General features: G+C 38.9%; 1 protein-coding gene across 2 annotated transcripts in view; it reads left to right on the top strand.

Moving 5' to 3' along the window:
- Positions 1 to 21,908, top strand: part of NDC1 (NDC1 transmembrane nucleoporin) — a 56,951-nt gene that overhangs the window by 12,439 nt on the left and 22,604 nt on the right. The window contains exons 6-14 of one of the 2 annotated variants that reach the window (XM_004371715.2): positions 2,328 to 2,436; positions 4,319 to 4,370; positions 6,907 to 7,039; positions 8,185 to 8,277; positions 10,178 to 10,259; positions 12,146 to 12,304; positions 16,800 to 17,045; positions 17,143 to 17,258; positions 19,847 to 19,897. In XM_004371715.2, the coding sequence (XP_004371772.2) occupies positions 2,328 to 2,436; positions 4,319 to 4,370; positions 6,907 to 7,039; positions 8,185 to 8,277; positions 10,178 to 10,259; positions 12,146 to 12,304; positions 16,800 to 17,045; positions 17,143 to 17,258; positions 19,847 to 19,897 (1,041 nt within the window). The remainder of the gene's footprint in view (positions 1 to 2,327; positions 2,437 to 4,318; positions 4,371 to 6,906; positions 7,040 to 8,184; positions 8,278 to 10,177; positions 10,260 to 12,145; positions 12,305 to 16,799; positions 17,046 to 17,142; positions 17,259 to 19,846; positions 19,898 to 21,908) is intronic. The other variant, XM_023727054.1, reaches the window with a different exon arrangement.

Genomic DNA, 21,908 nt, shown 5'->3' on the forward strand with positions numbered 1-21,908 from the left:
TTTACAAAAAGTGTAGTTTTTTTCAGGAAAGAACAGTTTATATCTTTTTTTATTTGATTCTTTCTCTTAGCTCATTAGAGTTGGAAGGTACCCCCTAAGGAACTAGTTAGCTGGTTCTACCTTATATTACAGATAAGAAAACAGAGAGGAGATGTGACTTGCTCAGGGTTGCACAGAAAGTGGGAGTGCTAGAACTAAGGTCTCATTCCTAGAATAGTGTCTTCTCTACTGTCTCCCATTCTTGATCTCTTGAAGAGTTCTGTATATTAATCTTTTGTATTCTACCTCCGGTAATTCTAAGAAGATTTCTTGATTCTTTGTTTTGGAAGCTTGCTGAAGCCATCATGGTCTGCCTCTTTTTTGATTTAATATTGACTGTTGTCTCTGAGCATCAGTAAATTACTATATTTATTTATTTTATGTTGGCTTACTGTGTCCTAGCTTCTTTGTTTTGTTTGTTTTGATAAGCCCAAATAGGCTGCTTGTGTGAGCTAGTTTGATTATTGGTGCCTTTGAAGCTCTAACATCCTTTCACCAGGTGGTTAGATCTGTTACTAGATATGTGAGCCCAGGAGTCTGTTAACTTTTCTTGTTTGGTTTCAGCTCAGGTGTCCAGGTAGTCAGTCACCAACTGTGTGGTGCAGGCTCTCACCTACAGTCCTAGACAGGCAGGGGTGATTGGTGTAGGCACAGGTATCTGGCTATAGTAGGGGGTCATGTGCTGAGCAAGGCAAGGGGCTGACAGCTGCCCCTGAGTGTCTGGGAGGAAAGCATGTCCCTGTTCCCTAGAGCATGTAGATGGGTGGGTTTTGCAGCTGGACTATGGGCACCCAGTGCTATTGGCTGTAAGGACTGGGAGGCGCCACTTATTCTTGGACCCCTGTTGCGGGTGGCTAGGTGGTGTGGGTGGAGCTACCAGTCCTTAGGCCCCTGATGTGGTTAGGTGAGGACCCTGCTTAATAGGCAGAGTGGTGTCAACTGTCACGAACCTGCCTCTCCACCATATATCTGATACAGTTGAAAGTAGGCTTCAGATATATACCCTGTTGTATTGTGGTAATGAGGGCGTGCATTGTTGAAATGGACCCACACAGGTCTGTGCAGAGGTGAAAGGCATTCAAAGTCCGTGGACTTCTTATGCCTGTGCCTAGGCAAAGGAGCTGTGCCTGCCCTGAGTTCCTGGCTTAGGGGAGCTAGCAGATTATTTTTGTTTGTTTGTTAATTTGTTCTGTCTCCAAGGCCAGGAGAATGGCTCAGGACACATGTGGGTCCTACTTCCGGCCCAGGGGATGTGGCAGTCTCTGAAGCTGGCCCGACCCAGACTGGTGCAGAGTGGGGAGGGTGCAGGTAAATGGGAGAGAGGTTTTTCCCAAACGGATTGTCCATGCGGTAGGTTAGATGCATGTACTTATCTTTTGCCAATTGAGCGCTGCTTTTTACTGGGTCTGGAGGCCCGAACAGACTCTGCCACTCCGTCTCTCTTGATGTGGAAAATGTGTCGTGAGTGCCACTGCTTGCCTTACCACACACGCCAGCCAGTCAGACCTGCAGTGTGCCGGTTCCCACCGAGTCAGGTCTGGCAACTCTTCGCTGCTTCTGAACCATCTCTCCCTCCTCCTGCTGCTGAGTCAGATTCCTCAACTTTGCCTTTGATGTTCAGGTCTCCTAGATTGTTATATATATTCGATTCACTTGTTTTTTCCGAGTCTTTGTTGTAAGAGGGACCACAGGAAGCATCTGACTACTCCACAGTCTTGGCCCCACCTCTGTCTCCCATTCTTAAAATTGAGTTGTTAGGCAGTATGCATTGTCTTTAAGATTACAGGCTCTGAAGCCAACCTGCCAGGATTCATTTCTCAGATTCTCCTTTTCCTAGCTGGTCACATTGGTTAAGTTACTTAACTTCTCTGTGCCTCAGTTTCTTCATCTGTAAAGTGGAGAGAATAATAGAAAATCCTTCATAGGGTTATTGTGATGTTTAAGTGGATTAAAGTGTTTAGAACAGTACCTGGTACACGGTAAGCACCTAATGGATGTTAGCTGCTGTTATTAGCTGTTATTACCGTATTTTTTGTACTTTGTCCATAGTCCTAAGTATTAAGTATAGATTGATGATAATTTTCATATTTCTGATCTTTTATCAGTGAGATGTATAATTTAAATATTTTAACATTAGAAATAGTTGATTATTTTGACTTTAGAATAAACTTTTTATACAATGATTAATGTTTTATATGTTGACTATTGTAGTTCAGTGCTTGCTTTAGAATGAAGTAGAACCTCTATTTGGATGTATCATTTGATTCTGTTTCTCTTTTTTTCCACAGCAATACAAATTCTTGCGCTTTAGGAGGTCTCTGCTTTTACTAGTTAAACATAGTTGTGTGGAATCGCTATTCCTGGTTAGAAATTTCTGCATCTTGTATTATTTTCTGGGTAAGAATTTCTGCTTTTTGATACAGTATATGTATTAACTCATATATTAGAAGATGTCAGTTACAGAATCATTCTTGATTGTATTCGTGTGTTTCCTCCAATTGTAGGTATGTGATTAGCCCAACATTCTTTGTTTAAATTGTTCAAATAGGACTTGCTTATGGGAAAATACTGTATGTCATTTGTTCATTATTCTGTTTAGAAAGAACATACTGTTTTTCATAAGTTTGTGACTTGGTACTAATACAGTAGAAACATCCTGTTGCTAAGGGAATCTTGTAGAATTTTTTAATGTGAAATTTTAGGCACAGAAATACCGTTTAATATAATGAACAGTACAAGTTGAAGGAAAACTTAGTAGCAATACATAATAAACATAATTCAACATTCTAAAATAGACTGTTTCAAACTATAACTTTTTTAATCCTACTTTTTTCTGTGGGTATAACTTTACAAAATTGTCCTCACTGTGTATAGGCCATTCTGTTGTCTACTTTTGTCTGCTTATAATTTATATAATCCATTTTTCTATGTAGTTCTTGTAATTGTCATTCTAATAGTTAACACTTCATTGTGTGGTATTAACCTACTACAATCAGCTGACAGTTCCTCTTAGTTGTACATTTGGACTGACACAGTGGGAGGGTCAACATTCCCATGGTCAGCTATTTCTTGTATAACTGTATTTACTGATTCAAATTTCATTTCTAGCTTTACCACTTTTCATTTTTCTGCTGCACTTTGATCTTTTTGGCCAGTTTTGTTTTTTGACTATTCATTTTTATAAAATGTCATGTGGCTTTATCATTTGGAGACACAAAGGCAACACAACTACATACTTTGCTGTCTGTGTCTGGACTGAATAACAGATGTGCAGTGACCAATCACTAACAGACTTTGAAAGAAGTGACATATGCTTGGTCACAGGTGATGGTGTGCATTTGATAGTTACATAGTGATTTGTGGGCTGAAAAACAAGAAGGTACTATATGTAGTTGCTCACGGTTAATATACCCTGTGACTGAAATTTGCACCATGTTGTTGGGGGACTGGTGTAATTCATACATATTGGAACAGTGCAAAGTGAGGACTGCCTGTATTCAGATATCTTTCAGAGGGTCGGCAGGGTTGTATTACTTCTGGAGGCTGAAGGGAGAATCTGATTTCTTGCCTTTTCCATCTTCTAAAGGCTGCCTGCATTTCTTGGTTTGTGACCCCTTTCTCCATTTTCAAGGCCAGCAGTATAGCATTTTCAGATCTCTTTCTCTCTCTCTGACTTCTGCTTCTGTTGTCACATCACATTTTCTACCTCTGACTCTCCTGCCTTCCTGTTATAAGGACCTGAATCAATTCGATGGCAATGGGTTTGTTTTTTTTGGGTTTTGTGATCCACTTCAGTAATCCAGAATATTCTCTCCTTAATCAATTTGCAAAATTCCTTTGAACTTGTAGGGTAACATTCACAGGTTAGGATGTGGACATCATTCCAAAACCAAACCAAACTCATTGCCATTGAGTCAATTTCAACTTACAGCGACCCTATGGGACAGAGTAGAACTGCCCCATAGGGTTTCCAAGGAGCGGCTGGTGAATTCAAACTGCCAGCCTTTTGGTTAGCAGCTGAGCTCTTCCCCACTGCGCCATCAGGGCATCATTGCCCATTGCTGTCGATTTGATTCTGACTAGTAGTTATTCTGTCTACCACAGATTCCAAAACTTATGGGTGGAAGGGGTAACAGGATATTTACATAGCTGAAACTCTAGCATTTTGACTGAGGTTTCTAGCATTTTGTCTATACTTGGCATTTCATCAACTTCATATCCTAAAGCATGATTAAGATTTGTTAACTTCATCATCATAGTGTGTAATTTTTCCCCTCAGGCCATATTCCCAAAGCTTGGATTAGCACTGCTATGGACCTTCGGAAAGATAAGTAAGTGACACATGAAAAAAGTCTAATTCTAACTCTGTTTCCATCTTTTTGGGTATTTGCTACTTTCCAGATGTTTTGTTTAGATTTAACCTTTTAAAATTTTTAAAAAATTGTATTCATTTTTTTAATAGGTAAAATATTCATATAGTTTAAAATTCCAAAGGTATACAAAAGGGTATACAATGAAGAAGACTCCTTCTACCCCTGCTTCTAGTCATTCAATTCCTCTTTCCAGAAGTGAGCAATGATAATCTGTTTTTTTGTTAGGTACAGCTTTTATATTACACAAAATTGGACTTGTGTTACACAGGCCATGTTTCTGTATTGTTTTTCTCCTCAGTAATCATTCATTCTTTGCTATGTTGTAGTAGACAACCACAATGGTGTTTTGGTATTATTCTAATTTTGCATATGAGGAAATCAGAATTGAGCGAGGTCAGGTGACCAGCTGAAGATTGCAAGTAGCAGTTGAGCAGCAGCACTGGGATGTATTGTTCTGCTTATCCCCCACACACCTTGCACGTAGTTTATACTTTAATGTATATTATGTAAATTTCTCTTCTTTGTTAGTGTTTGTTCTTTTAATTATTGGTTATTTCATTATAAGGCTTTTTTTTTTTTTTTGTATTATGGTGCAAATACACATCAGAACATTTGCCAGTTCAACAGTTTCTATATGTACAATTCAGTGACATTGATTATACGCTTCATGTTATGAAACCCTTGTCCCTATCCTTTTCCTAATTATTCTGCCACCATTAATGTAAACATAGTGCCCCTCCACTGGGAGACTTTGTATTATATATGGAATTCACTAATACCAGTTTTTGAGAGTAGGAATATTGGCATATATGGGTGTTTACATATAGGTGTTTACTTGCTAAGAGATATGGTTTCTACACGACAATGTAGATTTCAATTCCTAACTTTTAAAAAGTTCCTAGGTAAAATTGAGTTTCGTCTTCTGTTTAATTGTTAGATATAAAACCAAATGCATGGGTCATTTATTATGTTAGCCCAGGTGTTAAACTGGGTCAAAGAGAGAAACAATAATGATATTTGATAGAAATTTAACATAATACCTTTTTCTCCTTTCATTTTAAAAATGTTTGTATGGTATAGTGCCTGATACTCTATCCATCATGTATGCCAGGCCCTCAGTAAGTATTTACTTATTAATCAAAAGTAAATCCAGCATTTGTTGACACCCACCACTCCCCAGTGAATGTCAAGCATTATGCTGGGCACTCCTGATGTAAGCTGCTTTAAATCTGACAAAACTCCTAAGAGGTAGAATGAAGAGATTATGCCACCATTATATGGATAAGGAGATCTCTGGTCAGTACAAACGGTTTGTACTCAACTACTGACCTAAAGGTTGGTCGTTCGAACCTATGCAGCCTCCATGTGGAGAGCCTCATAACACATGGGGTCGCCATGTGTCGGCAATATGTTGTTGGTATATGGATGAGGAAACTGAGAGTTGGAGAGATCACGGGATTTACCTAATTATCCATTTTAAAAAAAAAAAAAAAAGATTCAGACTCACAGTGATCCTATAGGATAGTAGAACTGTCCCATAAGGTTTCCAAGGCTGTAATCTTTACGGAAGCAGACTGCCACATCTTTCACCTGCAGAGTGGCTGGTAGGTTTGAACCACCCACCTTTCAGTTAACAGCCAAGTGCTTAACCATTGCGCCACCATGGCTTGTTACCTAATTACAACACTCATAAATGGCAGAGTCAGAGGTTCAAATCCTAGTTTTCACAGTTGCTAGTTGTGTGATTGTAGGATTATGATGACTTTTCTGATTGATATATTTAAGGTTTTAGTAAGATAGCCTTAGCTTTGTTTAGCATTCTAATGAAGTTTCTAAAAATGCTTTAAATGTAAAGAATTGTTATTTTTAGGTAGTACTATGTGCTTTTGGAGCCCTGGTGGCACAGTGGTTAAGAGCTCAGCTGCAAACCAAAAGATTGGCAATTCAGATCCACTGGCTGCTCCTTGGAAACCCTATGGGGCAGTTCTACTCTGTCCTATAGGGTCGCTGTGAGTTGGAATCGACTCCCCAGCAACAGGTTTCGGGTTTTTTTGGTTTTAGTATGTGCTTTTAACCACTATGAAACAGTTTATAAGGTATATAGATAGAGCTGAAAACTGGTCCAAGAGAGGTGGTAGTCATGTTTAATGGTTTTTAAATATCAAACTACGAAGTAACAATAATTAAATTTCACCCAGCCTCTGGTAGTTAGGCTTGTAGGCTTGGCTCCTTCTGCCTCCATAGTAAATGGCGATGAATATTTGGAGCACAGGAAACTGCAGAGTCAGTTTAGGTCCACTTCTCTCTTCAGGTCCCTCATACACCTCAAAAGAAGGTGATAGGGAAAAGAACTATAGGGTCTGAAAGGAGAAGGTTGCCACCGTTATTATTTAGAAATAGGTTTTCTTTGTTTCTCAGCGTATTGCTTCAAGTCTGTAAATTGTTTAGATTGTATATTTCTCATAGGACTAAATAGTAATTTCTGCTTTCATAGGCAGTTACATCCTCTTGACACTGTGAGTGGTCTCTTGAATCTCTCATTACTCTACCATGTCTGGCTATGTGGTGTCTTTCTGCTAACAACTTGGTACGTCTCATGGATACTCTTCAAAATCTATGCTACAGAGGTTAGTATTGAGTCTTTTGTTTATACTTTTGTGTTTTGGAGTGCACAGATTGATTGTTTAGTACTAATCAGCACGCTATGCTGAAGCCATTTTGATAAAGTTAGGTTTTGGTCTCATTTGTTAGGGACATCTCGTTTGTAACTGTCATTTACTTTGTATTTTTTTCTAAGGAATAGTGTTAGTGTTCACTTAATTTTTGGAAACTAAACAGATTGGGCTAATAATCATACTTACATACTATGCTTTGTCTATAGTCTAGCTCTCTGGAGGATTCCATTTCTCTACTGAGTACATACTAAATAGGCCTGAATTTTAAGTTAAATTTTATATGCTATTGATATCCAAAAAAAAAAAAAAAAACCCATTGCCGTTGAGTCTATTCCAACTCATAGCTACCCTATAGGGCAGAGTAGAACTGCCCCCATAGGGTTTACAAGGAGCAGCTGGTGAATTTGAATGGCCGACCTTTTGGATAGCAGCCCTTTGCAGCCCGGGTGGCACAGTGGTTAAGAGCTCGGCTGCTAACCCAAAGGTCAGCCATTCAAATCCACCATCCGATCCTTGGAAACGCTATGGGGCCGTTCTACTCTGTCCTGTAGCATCACTGTGAGTTGGAATTCACTCGATGGCAACGGGATACTATTGCTATAGATACTATTAAAATATTTAAACTTAAGGCAATAAAATATTTGTTGTTTGAAGGAAAATTTTGAAATTTATTTTAAAGAAATGGTCTTGAAAATAGAGGCGATCATCTGGATAATTCAGACAAAAATCTTTTTAACTAAACGGCAATTATTTTTATTATTTTTTAAAATCAGAGTGTTTTCTTAGAACATGAGTATTTCAGATTCATTTTACCATCTCTGTAGGTTTGTATCCTTTAGTGGCTTCAGAAAACCTTTGTTTCTGAAGTTTGTTTCTGTCATTGGAATCCAGTGGTCTAATAAAATCGGAACAGTAACGTTTTAGAAAGTGGTGTGTTTGCATATACGTAGCTACTTTAGCGCAGCCTGTTTTTGCAGGGAGCAGTAAAGATGTTAATTTGGTTGTATTATCTCCTTTCATAATAAATTTCAATTAGTGGTTACTTAATGTAATAAAATCATGAAAATAATCATTTTCATAGTGTTTATATTTGATAGGCTCATCTGTTCCCTGTTCAACCATCATTTGCTGAAGAGTCAGATGAATGCCTCCCTAAAGTTTTAAACAGCAATCCTCCCCTCATCATAAAGGTACCAGAATTGTGCATTTTGCACCTTTACACAGCCATCTCTAACTTGTCTTATAGAATGGACTTAGTATTTAGCATATTTAGATATATTTTTGAGCGCTTACCATATTCTGATACTAGAATATAAAATTCAGCTACTTGCTACATTGAATGTTGTTTACTTTTTCAGTTTTCTTTCCAAGTAAGTAAAATGCAAGTATATGTTGCAGTGTTACATGTGTAAGCTAGCTAATAGGGTCTATATTCAGAATAAATATAACAGTATTTCCAAGCATAAAAAAATATGATGGTATCTAACCATATGCATTAGCTTTTCACAAATTTTGCCTGGTAACAAAAGAAGCACTGTTGATTTTTTTTTATCAGCAGGTCAATGTGTATTTTTATGACTCATGCAGTATTTGTTCACTTTTGTGACCAAAGGAAATGCTTGGTAGTGTGTAGATATTCAGTGCATTCTCTTTAAATATGAATTACTAATAATGATCCTAAAAAATATATATAATCAAAAGAGTTTAAAGAAGTTCAGTAAGTTTACAAATCAAGCTAAGTGAGAATAAATTGTTTTGATTCAAATTGCATTTTGAAATTTAAAGTACACCTACAGTATGTGTGGTTCTGTTAAAAGGCATGAGTATTTTAAAAAGAATTGAAAGAAAATAGTTAGAAGCCACAGTTTTGATTTTACTCTAGAGAAGTAATAAACTAATAAAATGAACCATTGACGCTCTACTTACCTTTAAATATCAATTATGACTAATTTATTAGGTAAACTTTAAAATATCAGTTATTCATTTGATTGTTTAATAAATATTAATGAGCAGGTGTCAGTCACTTGCTTAGGGTATAATGCTTGGCGTATAATGATCTATATGATATCACAGAGTCTAATGGAATAGGAAGACACACACAATAATTAAAAGTTACTGTGGTAGGTGCAGTGGGAACCACTTATTCTGCTTGGGACCAATAGAAGAAAGCTTCAGAGAGGGTATGGTACCTTGCAGAATGAATAAAGAGATTTGCCAAGAAAAAATTTTTTTCAGTTATTTTCAGAAAAAACTTTCAACAGATGTTGCATGTCTACATTGTGCCAGGCATTATCTTTGGATGTGGTAGTAAGCAAGATGTTGTTCCTACCAGAGACGTAGCAAGGGTAACGAGCGCCCAGAGGCAGTCTCTTAAGTTGTGCCCCCCTCCCCCGCCCCCAAGCCTCATAGGAGGGGATTCACTGGCCTTATCCATAACCCCCTTGGTCTTCTGCCTGGGGGCAGGTGCCCCCCTCAGACCACACCTTGCTACGCCTCTGGTTCCTGCTGTCTTCAGCCTCAGCAGTTAGGTGGGTGGATTCAGACAAGACAAGTAAATGGACAGTTATAACACAGTATGTTAATTGCCACAGTTGAGAGCTATATATGTTTATACAGGGAGACCAGAGAGGATTCCAGGAGGAAATGATGTTTGTTTTCCACCACAGAGGTGGGAAAGAACAGAGAAAATTTGTAGTTTCTTGTAGATAGAACCTAAAGTGAATGGGAAGGGTAAAAAAAAAAGAAAAAAACCAAACCCGTTGCCGTCGAGTCAATTCCGACCCATAGCAACTCTATCGGACAGAGTACAGCTGCCCCATAGAGTTTCCAAGCAGCACCTGGTGGATTCGAACTGCTGATCTTTTGGTTAGTAGCCATACCTCTTAACCACTGTGCCACCAGGGTTTCCATGGGGAGGGCAGAGGCAGGAAAATTCTTGTAGTCTAGAAAGGAAGGTTATGGTTCTGAAATATTTTCTCCATGAAAAATTCTAACTAATTTCCCTTGGAATATATAATACTGGACCTAATTCAGACATAAGATTTTAAATAAGGGTTAAAAAATTAATAATGTATATTTTTTTCCCTTTAGTATTTAGCCTTGCAGGACCTGGTGTTGCTCTCTCAATATTCTCCTTCACGAAGACAAGAAGTTTTTAGTCTTAGCCAACCAGGTATTGTTAAAAGTAATAGACCCGATTAGGCGTGTTTGTGGGGAGAGTGTTCCATTTAAGTTTCTTTGTTTGTTTCAGATTTAAATTTTTAGAAAAAATTTTACTGTGTTTTAGGTGAAAATTTATAGTGCAGGTTAGTCCACTTGAAGTTTTTGATGAGTGAGTTCATTAAATGAAGTAATTTAAATCTTAAACAGCTAAGTGTTTTCATTGCTGTAGGTAGAACTGATGTCACCAGGAAAAGTTTAAGATTTTTCATCTTATTTCCTTCAGCTGCCTCATTCCCTTTACCTGTAGAAATTATGAAGTAGATTGACAGTTTTAGAGAAGAAAAGCACAGCGTAAGAATCCTAGAAGTTTTAATGCTCTTAAAAATTAAGTAGTGTAATCCCTAGATGGAGGATCTAAGTCTCAAATAGATTAAGTGGCTTTTGACTCCGAATGCAGAGCCCCTTCCCCTGCTATGCTTACTTTGCCTCTCTTCAAAAAAAAAAGTAAGAAAGAATTAGATTTGACAGTGACCCAAGGATGCTCTTGGCAACTCTGAAACACTTCTCCACTCTTAACTTGTCAAGCTCTTCAAGACCGCAGCTTTGCCAGGTCTCTGCCTTGTCCCTAGAAGGAATGCAGTCCAGCCCCAGCCACCAGTGGGGAACAAAGACCCAGAGTAGCTGTTCATCTTCTCTAATCAGCTCTTCATTATTTTGCCAAACTTGCCAATTTTCAGATTGTACGATAAATCGCCTATAGTTAAATGTTACATGCAAGTGAAAAAGTTATATAAAATTAGAAATGATTGGAACCACTTTCTCTTTTAGTGGCATGAAAAATCCAGAGCTGATGCTGTGGAAAATAAACTGTAGCAGTACTTCTCTTTCAGACATAGGTTTACTTACGAATTCTCTATACATTAAATATTTTTGCCAGAGATTCAGGTAAACTGTAACAGGGTGACATGCTGTCTGCCAGTGAACTTGCATTCTAGGACATATTATTACAATTTAACTTGACTATTACATAGTTCCTTAGTGGTCTTGAGTTACAGCAGCACAAGGCATCATGGGGCCTACCGATGGAGGTTTTTTATTGTTGTTAGTGGTATTCATCTTGAGTTTGTAAATAAGGGGCATGTTTAAGGAGGGATCTACGTGGAGAGAAGATGATTGATTGGCAGCCAGGATGGGTAGACCAGTTTTCAGTGGACTCCTCTGCTATTCTCAACAGATAACAAAGCCTGGTTGATTTTTACATGACAGCTCTAGAAGACGAAGGTCTTAGAAAATCAAAAGATAATGAGGAGTAAGGGAATTTTAAAAAGAATATGGATCACAGTAGTTTAGATAATTAGATAGCAGATATGTATATAAACTATCCAAGTATAATGTATCATCACTGTTAAATAATGGGTCACTTCTACAGATGTAATAGCAAATAGGGCTGTTACACAAATGAAGACGTAAGAAAGCCCAGTGGGTCAGGCACAACAGTGCAGAGGTCACTGGGGACCGTGGTTATATCACATTAGACATGCTAGTGTTTATTGTCTTAGTCTTCAGTCTGTTCAGCACTGCTGGTGAAGTAACTGTGGTCTTTTTTTAAACTGAGCTCTGGTGTTTGGCTTTATTTTAGTGACCAATTTGAGAGTATTTTTTTTTATGGTAAAATAACAGGTTTTTGCTTGTAGACTTTTGGGAAAATTAATTCATTCCGTAAATATTTACTGAGTTGCTGTGTATGAGATGGCATGAGTATAAATAGTAGCTTAACTAAAACATGTGGGCCCTGATGCAAAGTGTAATGTAGCATTTCTTGTTGATTTTTCTCTCCACTTTGAGAGGAGAATATAAGATGGTCTGCATTTTCAAGGCTGGTGTTTGACCTTCTAGGTGGACATCCCCACAACTGGACAGCCATTTCGAGGGAGTGTTTGAGTCTTCTAAATGATATGACTCAGAAATTGGTTTTCTACCAAGAAGCAGCTGCTACGAATGGGAGAGTGATATCTTCATCGTACCCAATGGAACCTAAGAAATTTAACTCTCCAGGTAACTCCTAGTACTACTAAGAGAGGAGAAAACCTTTACATTTTTTTTCTAAGAAAGAAGATAGTAGTTAACCTCAGGATATATAAATGAACGTGAGGTAGTATATATACTTAGGAAATAGTGATACAACTTATGGGATATTGTACTGAACTAAGAAAAAGACCTATGTATCATTGTAGATTGAAAAAATTAAGTCCAGTGTGGTAATGGTGTTAAAAAGGCTGACAAAGTGTTCGTCATCAAACAGAAGCCTTCAGCTTACTCTAGTACAAAGCCAGGTGAATCCTTACAGATAATTTTGGATGTTGTTCTGTTTGCAGTACCCCAGAGACAAAAAGTTGCTGGACAGTGTCGAGAGAAGGGTAGGGCATTACGCTTACTGTTTCAGGATAGCCTGATATATTGTTAGTACTCCTTCAGTTTGAACGATGAAAGGCTGAGAGGAAGAAATGCAGGTGGAGGAACCTGTGCTATTTCACTAAATCCCTTAAGTAGAAGATGCCTATGAATGTAAGACTGCTAAAGGGCTTAATGTTCAGATGACTTTTGGAGCCAGACATTTAGAAAACGAGTGAAACTGGCTGGATGAGGACTGGGATGGTAAACTGGAAAGAAAGCACAGGCTTCATCTGAGGAGGGAAGCTGTGGGTGAGCTTCAGGCATTGTTCCCATGTGGGAATTTGGACCCAGTACCTGAACTTCCAGTATTTTTGTTTTTTTGTTTTTTTTTTTTAATTGTACTTCAGGTGAAGGTTTACGGAACAAATAGTTTCTCATGAAACAGTAGTACACATGTTGTTTTATGACATTGGTTAACAACCCTACAACATGTCAACCCTCTGCCTTCTCAACCTTTTTTTTTTGGTGAAAATATACATAGCCAAAGATACGTTTTTGTTTTTTTAAGAGAAACCTGAAATCTAAAAATTTTAGGTGAAATCTTTCACTTTTGGCATGTTGGCAACTATTTCTGATATTGAAAATCCCTATATGGATCAAAGCAGATACATCTGTGTGTTTGAAGTCATTTACTCTGGAGGGGTTATGGACCAAAAACACAAATAGATTACAGGTGAAAAGTGATTTAAATAAGTTCATGAATGTCAGATTTTAAAAGATCCTAGGGTATTTCAGATGTTATCAACTTTCAACATTCATTTTTTCAACAAATGCTTATTGAATGCCTACTGTGTACCAAACAATATGCTACAAGCCAGGGAAAAAATGCTCCTGGAACTGACCTTTTAGTGGGAGGCACACAAATAATGACAAGACCATATAAGTGCTAAAGGAAATCTATAAAGTATAATAGAAGTATAGAGGCGAAGGTGAATCTGCCTGATTTCATTAGCTATTTGGATCTCCCTGATCTCTCCCACAGCAGTCTGTCCTTTCAAAACATTCTTCATACTTTGGACTGCTTGTTCATTTTATCTTCCCCACTGGTCTGTAAGCTCCATGAGGGTAGCCACAGGTCTCCAATAAATACTTGTTGATTAAAGGGGAATAGGCTAAGTTTTATGGATGGTAACAAATGAGCTAAGACCTGAAGCAAAGTGGAGAGGAGGTTTGCAGGGAATGGCTGGGTGTCGTATCCTCGGCAAGAAAAATAGTGTGATTAGACGTATAGAAAAGTGAGAAAACTGACTGTGTTCTTGAAATAACTCGTAGTTTAGTATTATTGAAGTATAAAGTGTGAGGGAGAGAATGTGGAAAGGAGTGTGAGCAGGTAAGAAGTTGTTTAACAATGAAATGCTACGAAAAGCAGTTTCGATTTTATTCTGTGTAGGCTGTGACACGGAGCCATTTAAGAATTTTGAATAGGTTAATGACATCAAAGTAGCACATTAGAAGGATCATTGTCATCCTGGGGTCTGTGGATTATGGGCCTGACCAAGTATGGAGCATTTATTATTTTAAACTGTTATAATATCCAGTCACTCAGCCAAAATTTGTCTCTAATTTTGAGGAATAATTACAAAACTTTTAAACACCTTAGTCTTTATTTTTAAATTGATTCTCCAAAGATTTCTAATTTCCACTAAATCTCAAAAAGTCACGTTATGAAATTTTGATACTTCAGATGTTTACTGTCTTATAGTGGTTTTATTAAGGAGATAGAATCCTTATTAATTTATTTGTCTTTGTGCTTTGTGTTGGAGTGGCAGGAAAAATGTTACTTTGCTTTTGTGCAACAAACTTTATAACTAAATTGATAGAGAGTTATAAAATAATTTTTTTGTTTTGTTTTGGGAGCTTGTTGAAGCCATCATGGTCTGCCTCTTTATGTGGTTTGATATTGACTGTTGTCTCCGAGCTATCGATAAGTTATTATATTTGTGTAGTTCATGTTTGCTTACTGTGTCCTAGCTTCTTGTTTTGATATGCCCAGATAGGCTGGTCGTGTGAGCTAGTTTGATAATGGGCGCCTTTGAAGCTCTAATGTCCTGTCACCAGGTGGTTAGATCTGTTACTAGGTATGCGAGCCCAGGAGTCTGTTTACTTTTCTTGTGTGGGTTCAGCTCAGGTGTCTAGGTAGTTGGTCACCAAATGTGTGGTGCAGGCTCTCACCTACAGTCCTAGACAGGCAGGGTGATTGGTGTAGGCACAGGTATCTGGCTGCAGTAGGGGGTCACACGCTGAGCAAGGCAGGGGGCTGATGGCTGCCCCTGAGTGTCTGGGAGGAAAGTGTGTCCCTGTTTCCTAGAGTGCATAGGTGGGTGGGTTTTGCAGCCTGACTATGAGCACCCAATGCTGTTGGCTGTAAGGACTGGGAGGTACCACTTATTCTTGGACCCCTGTCACCAGTGGCTAGGTGGCATGGGTGGAGCCACCAGTCCTCAGGCCCCAGATGTAGATAGGCGAGGTTGCTGCTTAATGGGCAGAGCAGTGTTAAATGTCACAAACCTGCCACTTCACCATATAGCTGATACAGTTGAAGTTAGGCTTCAGGTATATACCCTGTTGTACTGTGGTAATGAGGGCGTACACTGATATGGGCCCACACAGGTCTGTGCAGAGGTGAAAGGCATTCAAAGTCCCTGGACCCCTTATGCTTGTGCCTAGGCAAAGGAGCTGTGCCTGCCCTGAGTTCCTGGCTTAGGGGAGCTGGCAGATTATTTTTTCCTGTTTGTTAATTTGTTCCATCTCCAAGGCCGGGAGAATGGCTTAGGGTGCTTGATGGGTCCTACTTCCAGCCCAGGGGACTTGGCAGTCACTGAAGCGGACCCAGGACCCAGTGCAGAGCAGTGAGGGTACAGGTAATTGGGAGAGAGGTTTTTCCCAAAGTGGGTGTTTTTTGATCTGCGCGGTAGGTCAGACACATGTACTTTTCTTTTGCTGATGGAGCGCTGCTTTTCACTGGTTCTGGAGGCCTGAGTACATTCTCTGCCGCTCAGTCTCTCCTGATGTGGAAAACGCCTTCTGAGCGCCACTGCTTGCCTGCCTCACCGCACACGCCAGCCAGTCTGGCTTGAAGGGTGCCGGCTCCTGCCGTGTCAGGTCTGGCAGCTCCTTGCTGCTTCTGAACCATATCTCCCTCCCCCCGCCACTTAGTCTGATTCCTCAATTTTGCCTTTGATGTTTAGGGCTCCTAGATTGTCATACGTAATTGATTCACTTGTTTTTTGGGGTCTTTATTGTAAGAGGGACCACAGGAAGTATCTGACTACTCTGCCATCTTGACCCCGCCTCAGTTAAAAGATAATTTTTAAAGAAGCTCTTTATAGATCAGATTTATCAAGTCAGATGTATAGATCTCCTGGACAAATTAGTCTTTGGTGTGACTTTTGTTGACTTGGAAGAATTTCAGGTAAAATAAGATTATTAGCATTTTCCGTACATTTTCACAATATAGATTTGCTATGTTTAGCTAAGTAGAAACATGCTGTAAGACTGGCCAGATTCTAATGCAGTGATTAAAATTGCTGCCATTTAAAAATGTAAATTGATGAGTTCAGTCTAAATCAGCCCAGAGTTAGAGAAACTGACCTTGGAGATGAGAATATTCATGGAAGGGAAAAAACAGAGAGGCTACCCCAGTCTGACAGAAAAAAAAAAAAAAAAAAAACAAGAGAAAACCAAACCCAGTACTGTCGAGTCAATTCCGACTCATAGTGACTCTGTAGGACAGAGTAGAACTGCCCCATAGGGTTTCCAAGGCCATAAATCTTTATGGCAGCCGACTGCCATATCTTTCTCCGACAGAGTGGCTGGTGGATTTGAACTGCCAACCTTTCTGGTAATAGCAGAGTGCTTAACCACTGTACCACCAGGGCTCCTTCAGTCTGACAGAAAAAGATGTATAAAGCTCCTTGATGTTTGTCAACTCTTGAATATGAATGTGAACACTCATTGAATTGCAGTGGTAAAATATGGATCTTGGGAATGTAAACCTAAATGGAAACAATCTACTGAGCCTTAGGTAAATGCATTAAACAAAAAGTTGAGATGTATAAAATTTGAGAACGTGTGCACTGGCTATGTTCTTTTACAGAAGAAACTACTTTTCAGACACCAAAATCTAGCCAGATGACTCGACCTTCAGTGCCACCATTAGTTAAAACATCGCTGTTTTCTTCAAAATTATCTACACCTGATGTTGCAGGTTCCCTGGGCACTCCTTTTGGCTCTAGTGTAATGAACCGGATGGCTGGAATTTTTGATGTAAACACCTGCTATGGGTCACCTCAAAGTCCTCAGCTAATAAGAAGAGGGCCAAGATTATGGACTTCTGCATCTGGTGGGGACAATTTATTTTCTAAAATTTGTAATGTCACAGTTATAGAGATCAGACAGCCTAACCTCATACCTTACTGTTGTTTTTTTTTTTTAAATAGATCAACAAATGACTGAATTTTCCAATTCTTTTCCATCTACCTCTGTTAGTGCTGAGGGTAAGACAGTGGGACAGCCCAGTATGATTTATTCATGGATACAGAACAAACGTGAACAGGTAGGATGATGTGGCTGTAGGACTTCTATTTGAACGCAGTATTGAGGGCATTAGCGATCTCATATGAATAAGCCATCAGGAATAAATAGGTGGGGTTTTGTTTTGTTTTTTTACATTTTATGTATTAAATTGAAACATGAAATTGTCAACATTCAACTGATTTTGAGCTATACAAATGGTGATTTCGTTTTACTTAACCTAATACAGTGTCTATGACCTGTGAATTCTTTCATTTAAGGAGTATTTATTGAGTTCTTTATATATGTGAGATGGGATTTTAGGCACTGGGAAAATAGCACAGACAAAGCAAAATCCTTGCCCATGTAATGTTTACATTCTAGTGAGGGGAAATAGATGAGCACGCAAATAAATGCATTATAGTATATTTCTTTGAATATAAAATGCATTAATTCTAAGGCTATTATTTTATGTACTATTAAGAAAAAAAGTTGTCAGTTAAGCCGTGACATGCTGTCGACTGTGAGATGCATCCAGTATGTGATGTTAAAATATGAAAAATATGGGTTATAAAAGGAAAGGAATTTGGCATGTCTTATGTAAAAAACATGAAGCAGGTAAGGGAGATAGAAGATACCTAGGGGAGGGAGTACCATTTTATGTGGGATGATCAGAGGACATTTCATTGATAAGATGACTTGATCAGAGAATGAAGGTGTGGCAGGGAATAGCAGAATGCAGAAGTCCTGAGGTGGTGGTGTTGCCTGTGTGAGGAACAACAGGACACCAGTGTGGCTGGAGCAGAGTGAGTGAGGGAAGAGTGGTAGGTGGGTGACGAAGTCAGAGAGCTAGCCGGCACTCTGAGCACATTGGGCCATTAGCTGTTATAAAGACTTCGGCTGTTTCTTCAAGTGAGATGGAAAGCCGCTGGATGGTTTTGCCCCCAAGACTGACATGATGTAACTTAACTTTTTGAAAGTGCTGCTCTGGCTGCTTTATTGAGAATGGGATGTAGGAGGTCAGGAGTGGAAGCAGAAAGATACTGGTGAGGCTCTTGCAGTGATCTAGTGGGAGATGGTGATATCTTTGACCACAGTGGTTATGGTGGAAGTTGTCAAATGTGAATCAGGGTCTGGATATATCTTGAAAGTAGAGGTAGTAGGATTTACTTATTGTTTGGTTGTGGCCTGTTAGAGAATACATCAGTGTTGACTCTAAGGTTTTGGCTTGAGGATCTGGATAATATAGTTGCAATTTATTGAGTTGCAATTTACTGATTCTGGAGGAGATTTGATAGAGGTTAGGTAGGGAAATCAGGAGTTTGATTCTGGACATGTCAATTTTGAGATACCTATATGAGTCAGAATTGACTGAACAGGTATTAGACCACCAAGTGAAAATACTGAGTAAGAAATTGGACATAATATCTGGAGTGTAAGGTAAAGTTCTGGGCTAGAAATGTAAATTTGGAAGTTATCAGAGTATAGATGGTATTTAAAGTTATGAGACTAGATGAAAACTCAGAGACAGAAAAAAAACATCCAAGAACTGGGGCCGCTCCAGTGATTAAAGGCAGGGAGATGTGTGGAACAGCAAAGGAGACTGAGGAGTGGTCATTGAGGTGAGAGGAGAACCAATAAAATGTCTCCAGGAGAAGGAGGGTGTGTCACATGCTGAGTGTCAGGTACCTGAGATGCAAACTAAGAGTGCATTAGAAATGTGGAGGTCTTTGAGGCCTTGGCAGGAGCTATTGGTGGAATAGGGGGGACGAAAGCCTGATTGGAATGGGTTCAGGAGTGATGGGAGAGGAATTGGAGACTGCAGGAAAAGCCAGATCTTTCAAGGAGTTTTCTGTGAGGGAAGCAGAGAAATGGGATAATCGCTGGAAGGAGTTGAGGAATCAAAAGGGTTGTAGTTTTTAAGATGGTAGAATTTATAACATGTTTGCTAATGGAACGATCAATTATAGAGAAGGAATAACTGAAGACATTTTACAAACTTCAGAGTTCCATATGGTTTTATGTGCTGCCAAGTACTGCCGTGTCACTTTTTGTGTAGCAACTAGACATGTTCCGTCTGCTACATCCCTCTGGCTTTTGGGGTGAGAGTATAGTAGGAGCAAATTCACTTTCAAGTCAGTTGGAATAATATAGTTTCTAGCTTTATACTAAGAAATATTTTTCCCCTGTTAAGTGTCAACTAGTAGAAAAACACTTTGAGACTTAAGATTCTTTTTTGGTTTTTTTGGTAGGTGAAACATACTCTCTTGGTATTAAGAAGGTAAAGGGCAAGACAGCTGTAGAGAACTGATAAAGAATGTAGTCTTAGAAAATATCACCAGAACGACTTAGAATTCCTTTTATTATGACAGTTCTAATTTGGTGGTTAGATGTGTGTATATGGGCATGCAATTTAGGTTAGGTGGCTCATCTTGGTTATCTAATTTATAGTACAAAGGTATTCACTTAAGTGGTTTATTGTAAATATCATTGTTCTTTCTCTGCAAGATGTAACGTGTTTCATTATTTGCATTCAAGTTAATGTCAGGAAGAACCTGGGAATGTGTAATAGTATACTTGAGTAGAATGGAAAACTGTAAATATTGCTTTTTTTTCTCCCCCCCAACTCAGATTAAGAACTTCTTGTCAAAACGGGTGCTGATAATGTATTTTTTCAGTAAGGTAAGAATATGTAGTTATAGCATTGGTAATGGGGGAGAGGAAATGAAATAAGAAATGAAGTAGGAGATAGGATGTGACTTCTAAATATTTTACAGCTTAATCCTAGCAAGCCAAACAGCTTTGCATAGTACTTCACTGAACCTCCATTTAAACAGTAGTTGCCCTAGACACATCTCACCTCCGTGAGTTCCTGACGCTCGACTCAGTAGTTGGCCCCCTGAGTCTCTTGACTGTAGGCAGCTTTGTGCTGATATGCGACATCTACCTGCTTCCTGCTATCTGGATTTTCCCAAAGTGAGCACATCTACTATGGCTATCTGATGCTTCATGGCTGATTATTCTGCCAACATCTTTGTGGCCAATTTGGTGTTAAAAAGAGAGTTGACTGAGTTAGATTGCAGATGCTAAACTTGTGATGGATTAAAAAGTTGTAATTCAGGCCACAAACTAAATGACTTTCCATTTTGCCTGTTAGCTGCTCTAGCTGCCACAAGAGAGTAAATAACAGTTGCAGAGGTTAAAGATTCGGTCTGTTTTCACTGGCTACAGCTGTTATGTGTTATTTAATCCTTTGATGAGCAAAACCTTTGCACATATGTAGGGGAAATAGTTTTTGGTTTTAGTTTTTTAATCTAGCGTCTCTCTTTCTGCAGGTATCGCAGTATTAGCTAATATTGCACTCATTCAATTAATGCCTTCAAGTGGCATCATTATTAATTTTTATTCTTTGAGAGTTCATCATCTGGTGGGGAAAGAGATCTGAGAAACCCTGAAAGAAATACAGATAGGCACAACAAAGAATTATTTCCAGCTCTTGAGACTGATTTTTCACTATGGTGGAAGGGAAGATTCACCCAACTAGCAATTACCTTCACCAAAAAATAATCTACCTTAGGCTATCCATTAGAGCTTTGGAAAAACTATCAGACCTCTAGATCCACCCATCTGGCAGTTACCTTCACCAAATAATAATCTGCCTTAGACTATTCATTAGCGCTTTGGGAAAGCTTTAAAGAAGGAAGAGAGGTGGTCTGAAATTGTACTTCAGTGTTTTGTTACAGAAGGATGGGAAGAGAACTCATCCTGAGTATCTTTTGTATGCCCTGCTCTTTTCATTTAAGTTTCCTCATTTAGTTCTAATAACAATCCTGTGAGTTATGTCTTGTTCTCATTTTACGAATGAGGAAACCTGAGGCTCTGAGAGGTCAGGTGCCTAGCCTAAGGGCATATAGCCAAGTAAAGTGACAGAGAAGACCCTGAATAAGATCTCCCTTTGCCTTGGAAGGAAACCCTGGTGGCCTAGTGGTTAAGAGTTTGGCTGCTAAGCAAAGGATCGGCAGTTCGAATCCACTAGGCGCTTCTTGGAAACCCTGTGGGGCAGTTCTGCTCTATCCTGTAGGGTTGCTATGAGTAGGAATCAACTCAGTGGCAATGGTTTGGGTTTTTGGTTTTTCCTTGAAAGTGAATGCCTACTTTTGATTATTACTTTGCAAGTGGATCTATTGTATGGTAAAAGTTCTAAACACTGCTATTTGGTATTGAGCTTAATAGGCTTCATTGGATGCATAATAAAAACCAGCGTTTGTTTAAATGGGCCGATTCTTGCTCCATGCTATTCAACCTTGATAAATTAAAGAGATTGGGATGTTTTTCTCTGGAGTGGGATTAAGGGTTAAAGGCAGGTAATATGTATTTGAAGTCCCTGGGTGGTGCGAACAGTGAGTTAACTTGGCTGCTAACAGAAACAGTTCTGCTGTTACACACATGGGGTGTCTATGAGTTAGAATCAACTCTGTGGCGCTTTGTTTAAAAAAAAAAGAAGTATTTAAGCAGTTCCTTTTGTTTCTAAAAAAAGCTTTCTTAGCTATTCTCTTAAATTATCTTTGTACTAAACTTCTGAAGTGAGTCGAACATATGTAACTCTTATTTTAAATGAGAAACTGAGTCACAGAGAGATTTAGAAACTTGACAAAGGTCACAGAATAAGCTGGTGGCAGAATGCAGTTCAGTC

This window comes from Trichechus manatus, unplaced genomic scaffold (genome assembly GCF_000243295.1).
Source record: "Trichechus manatus latirostris isolate Lorelei unplaced genomic scaffold, TriManLat1.0 scaffold00015, whole genome shotgun sequence".
NCBI classification, from domain to species: Eukaryota; Metazoa; Chordata; class Mammalia; order Sirenia; family Trichechidae; genus Trichechus; species Trichechus manatus.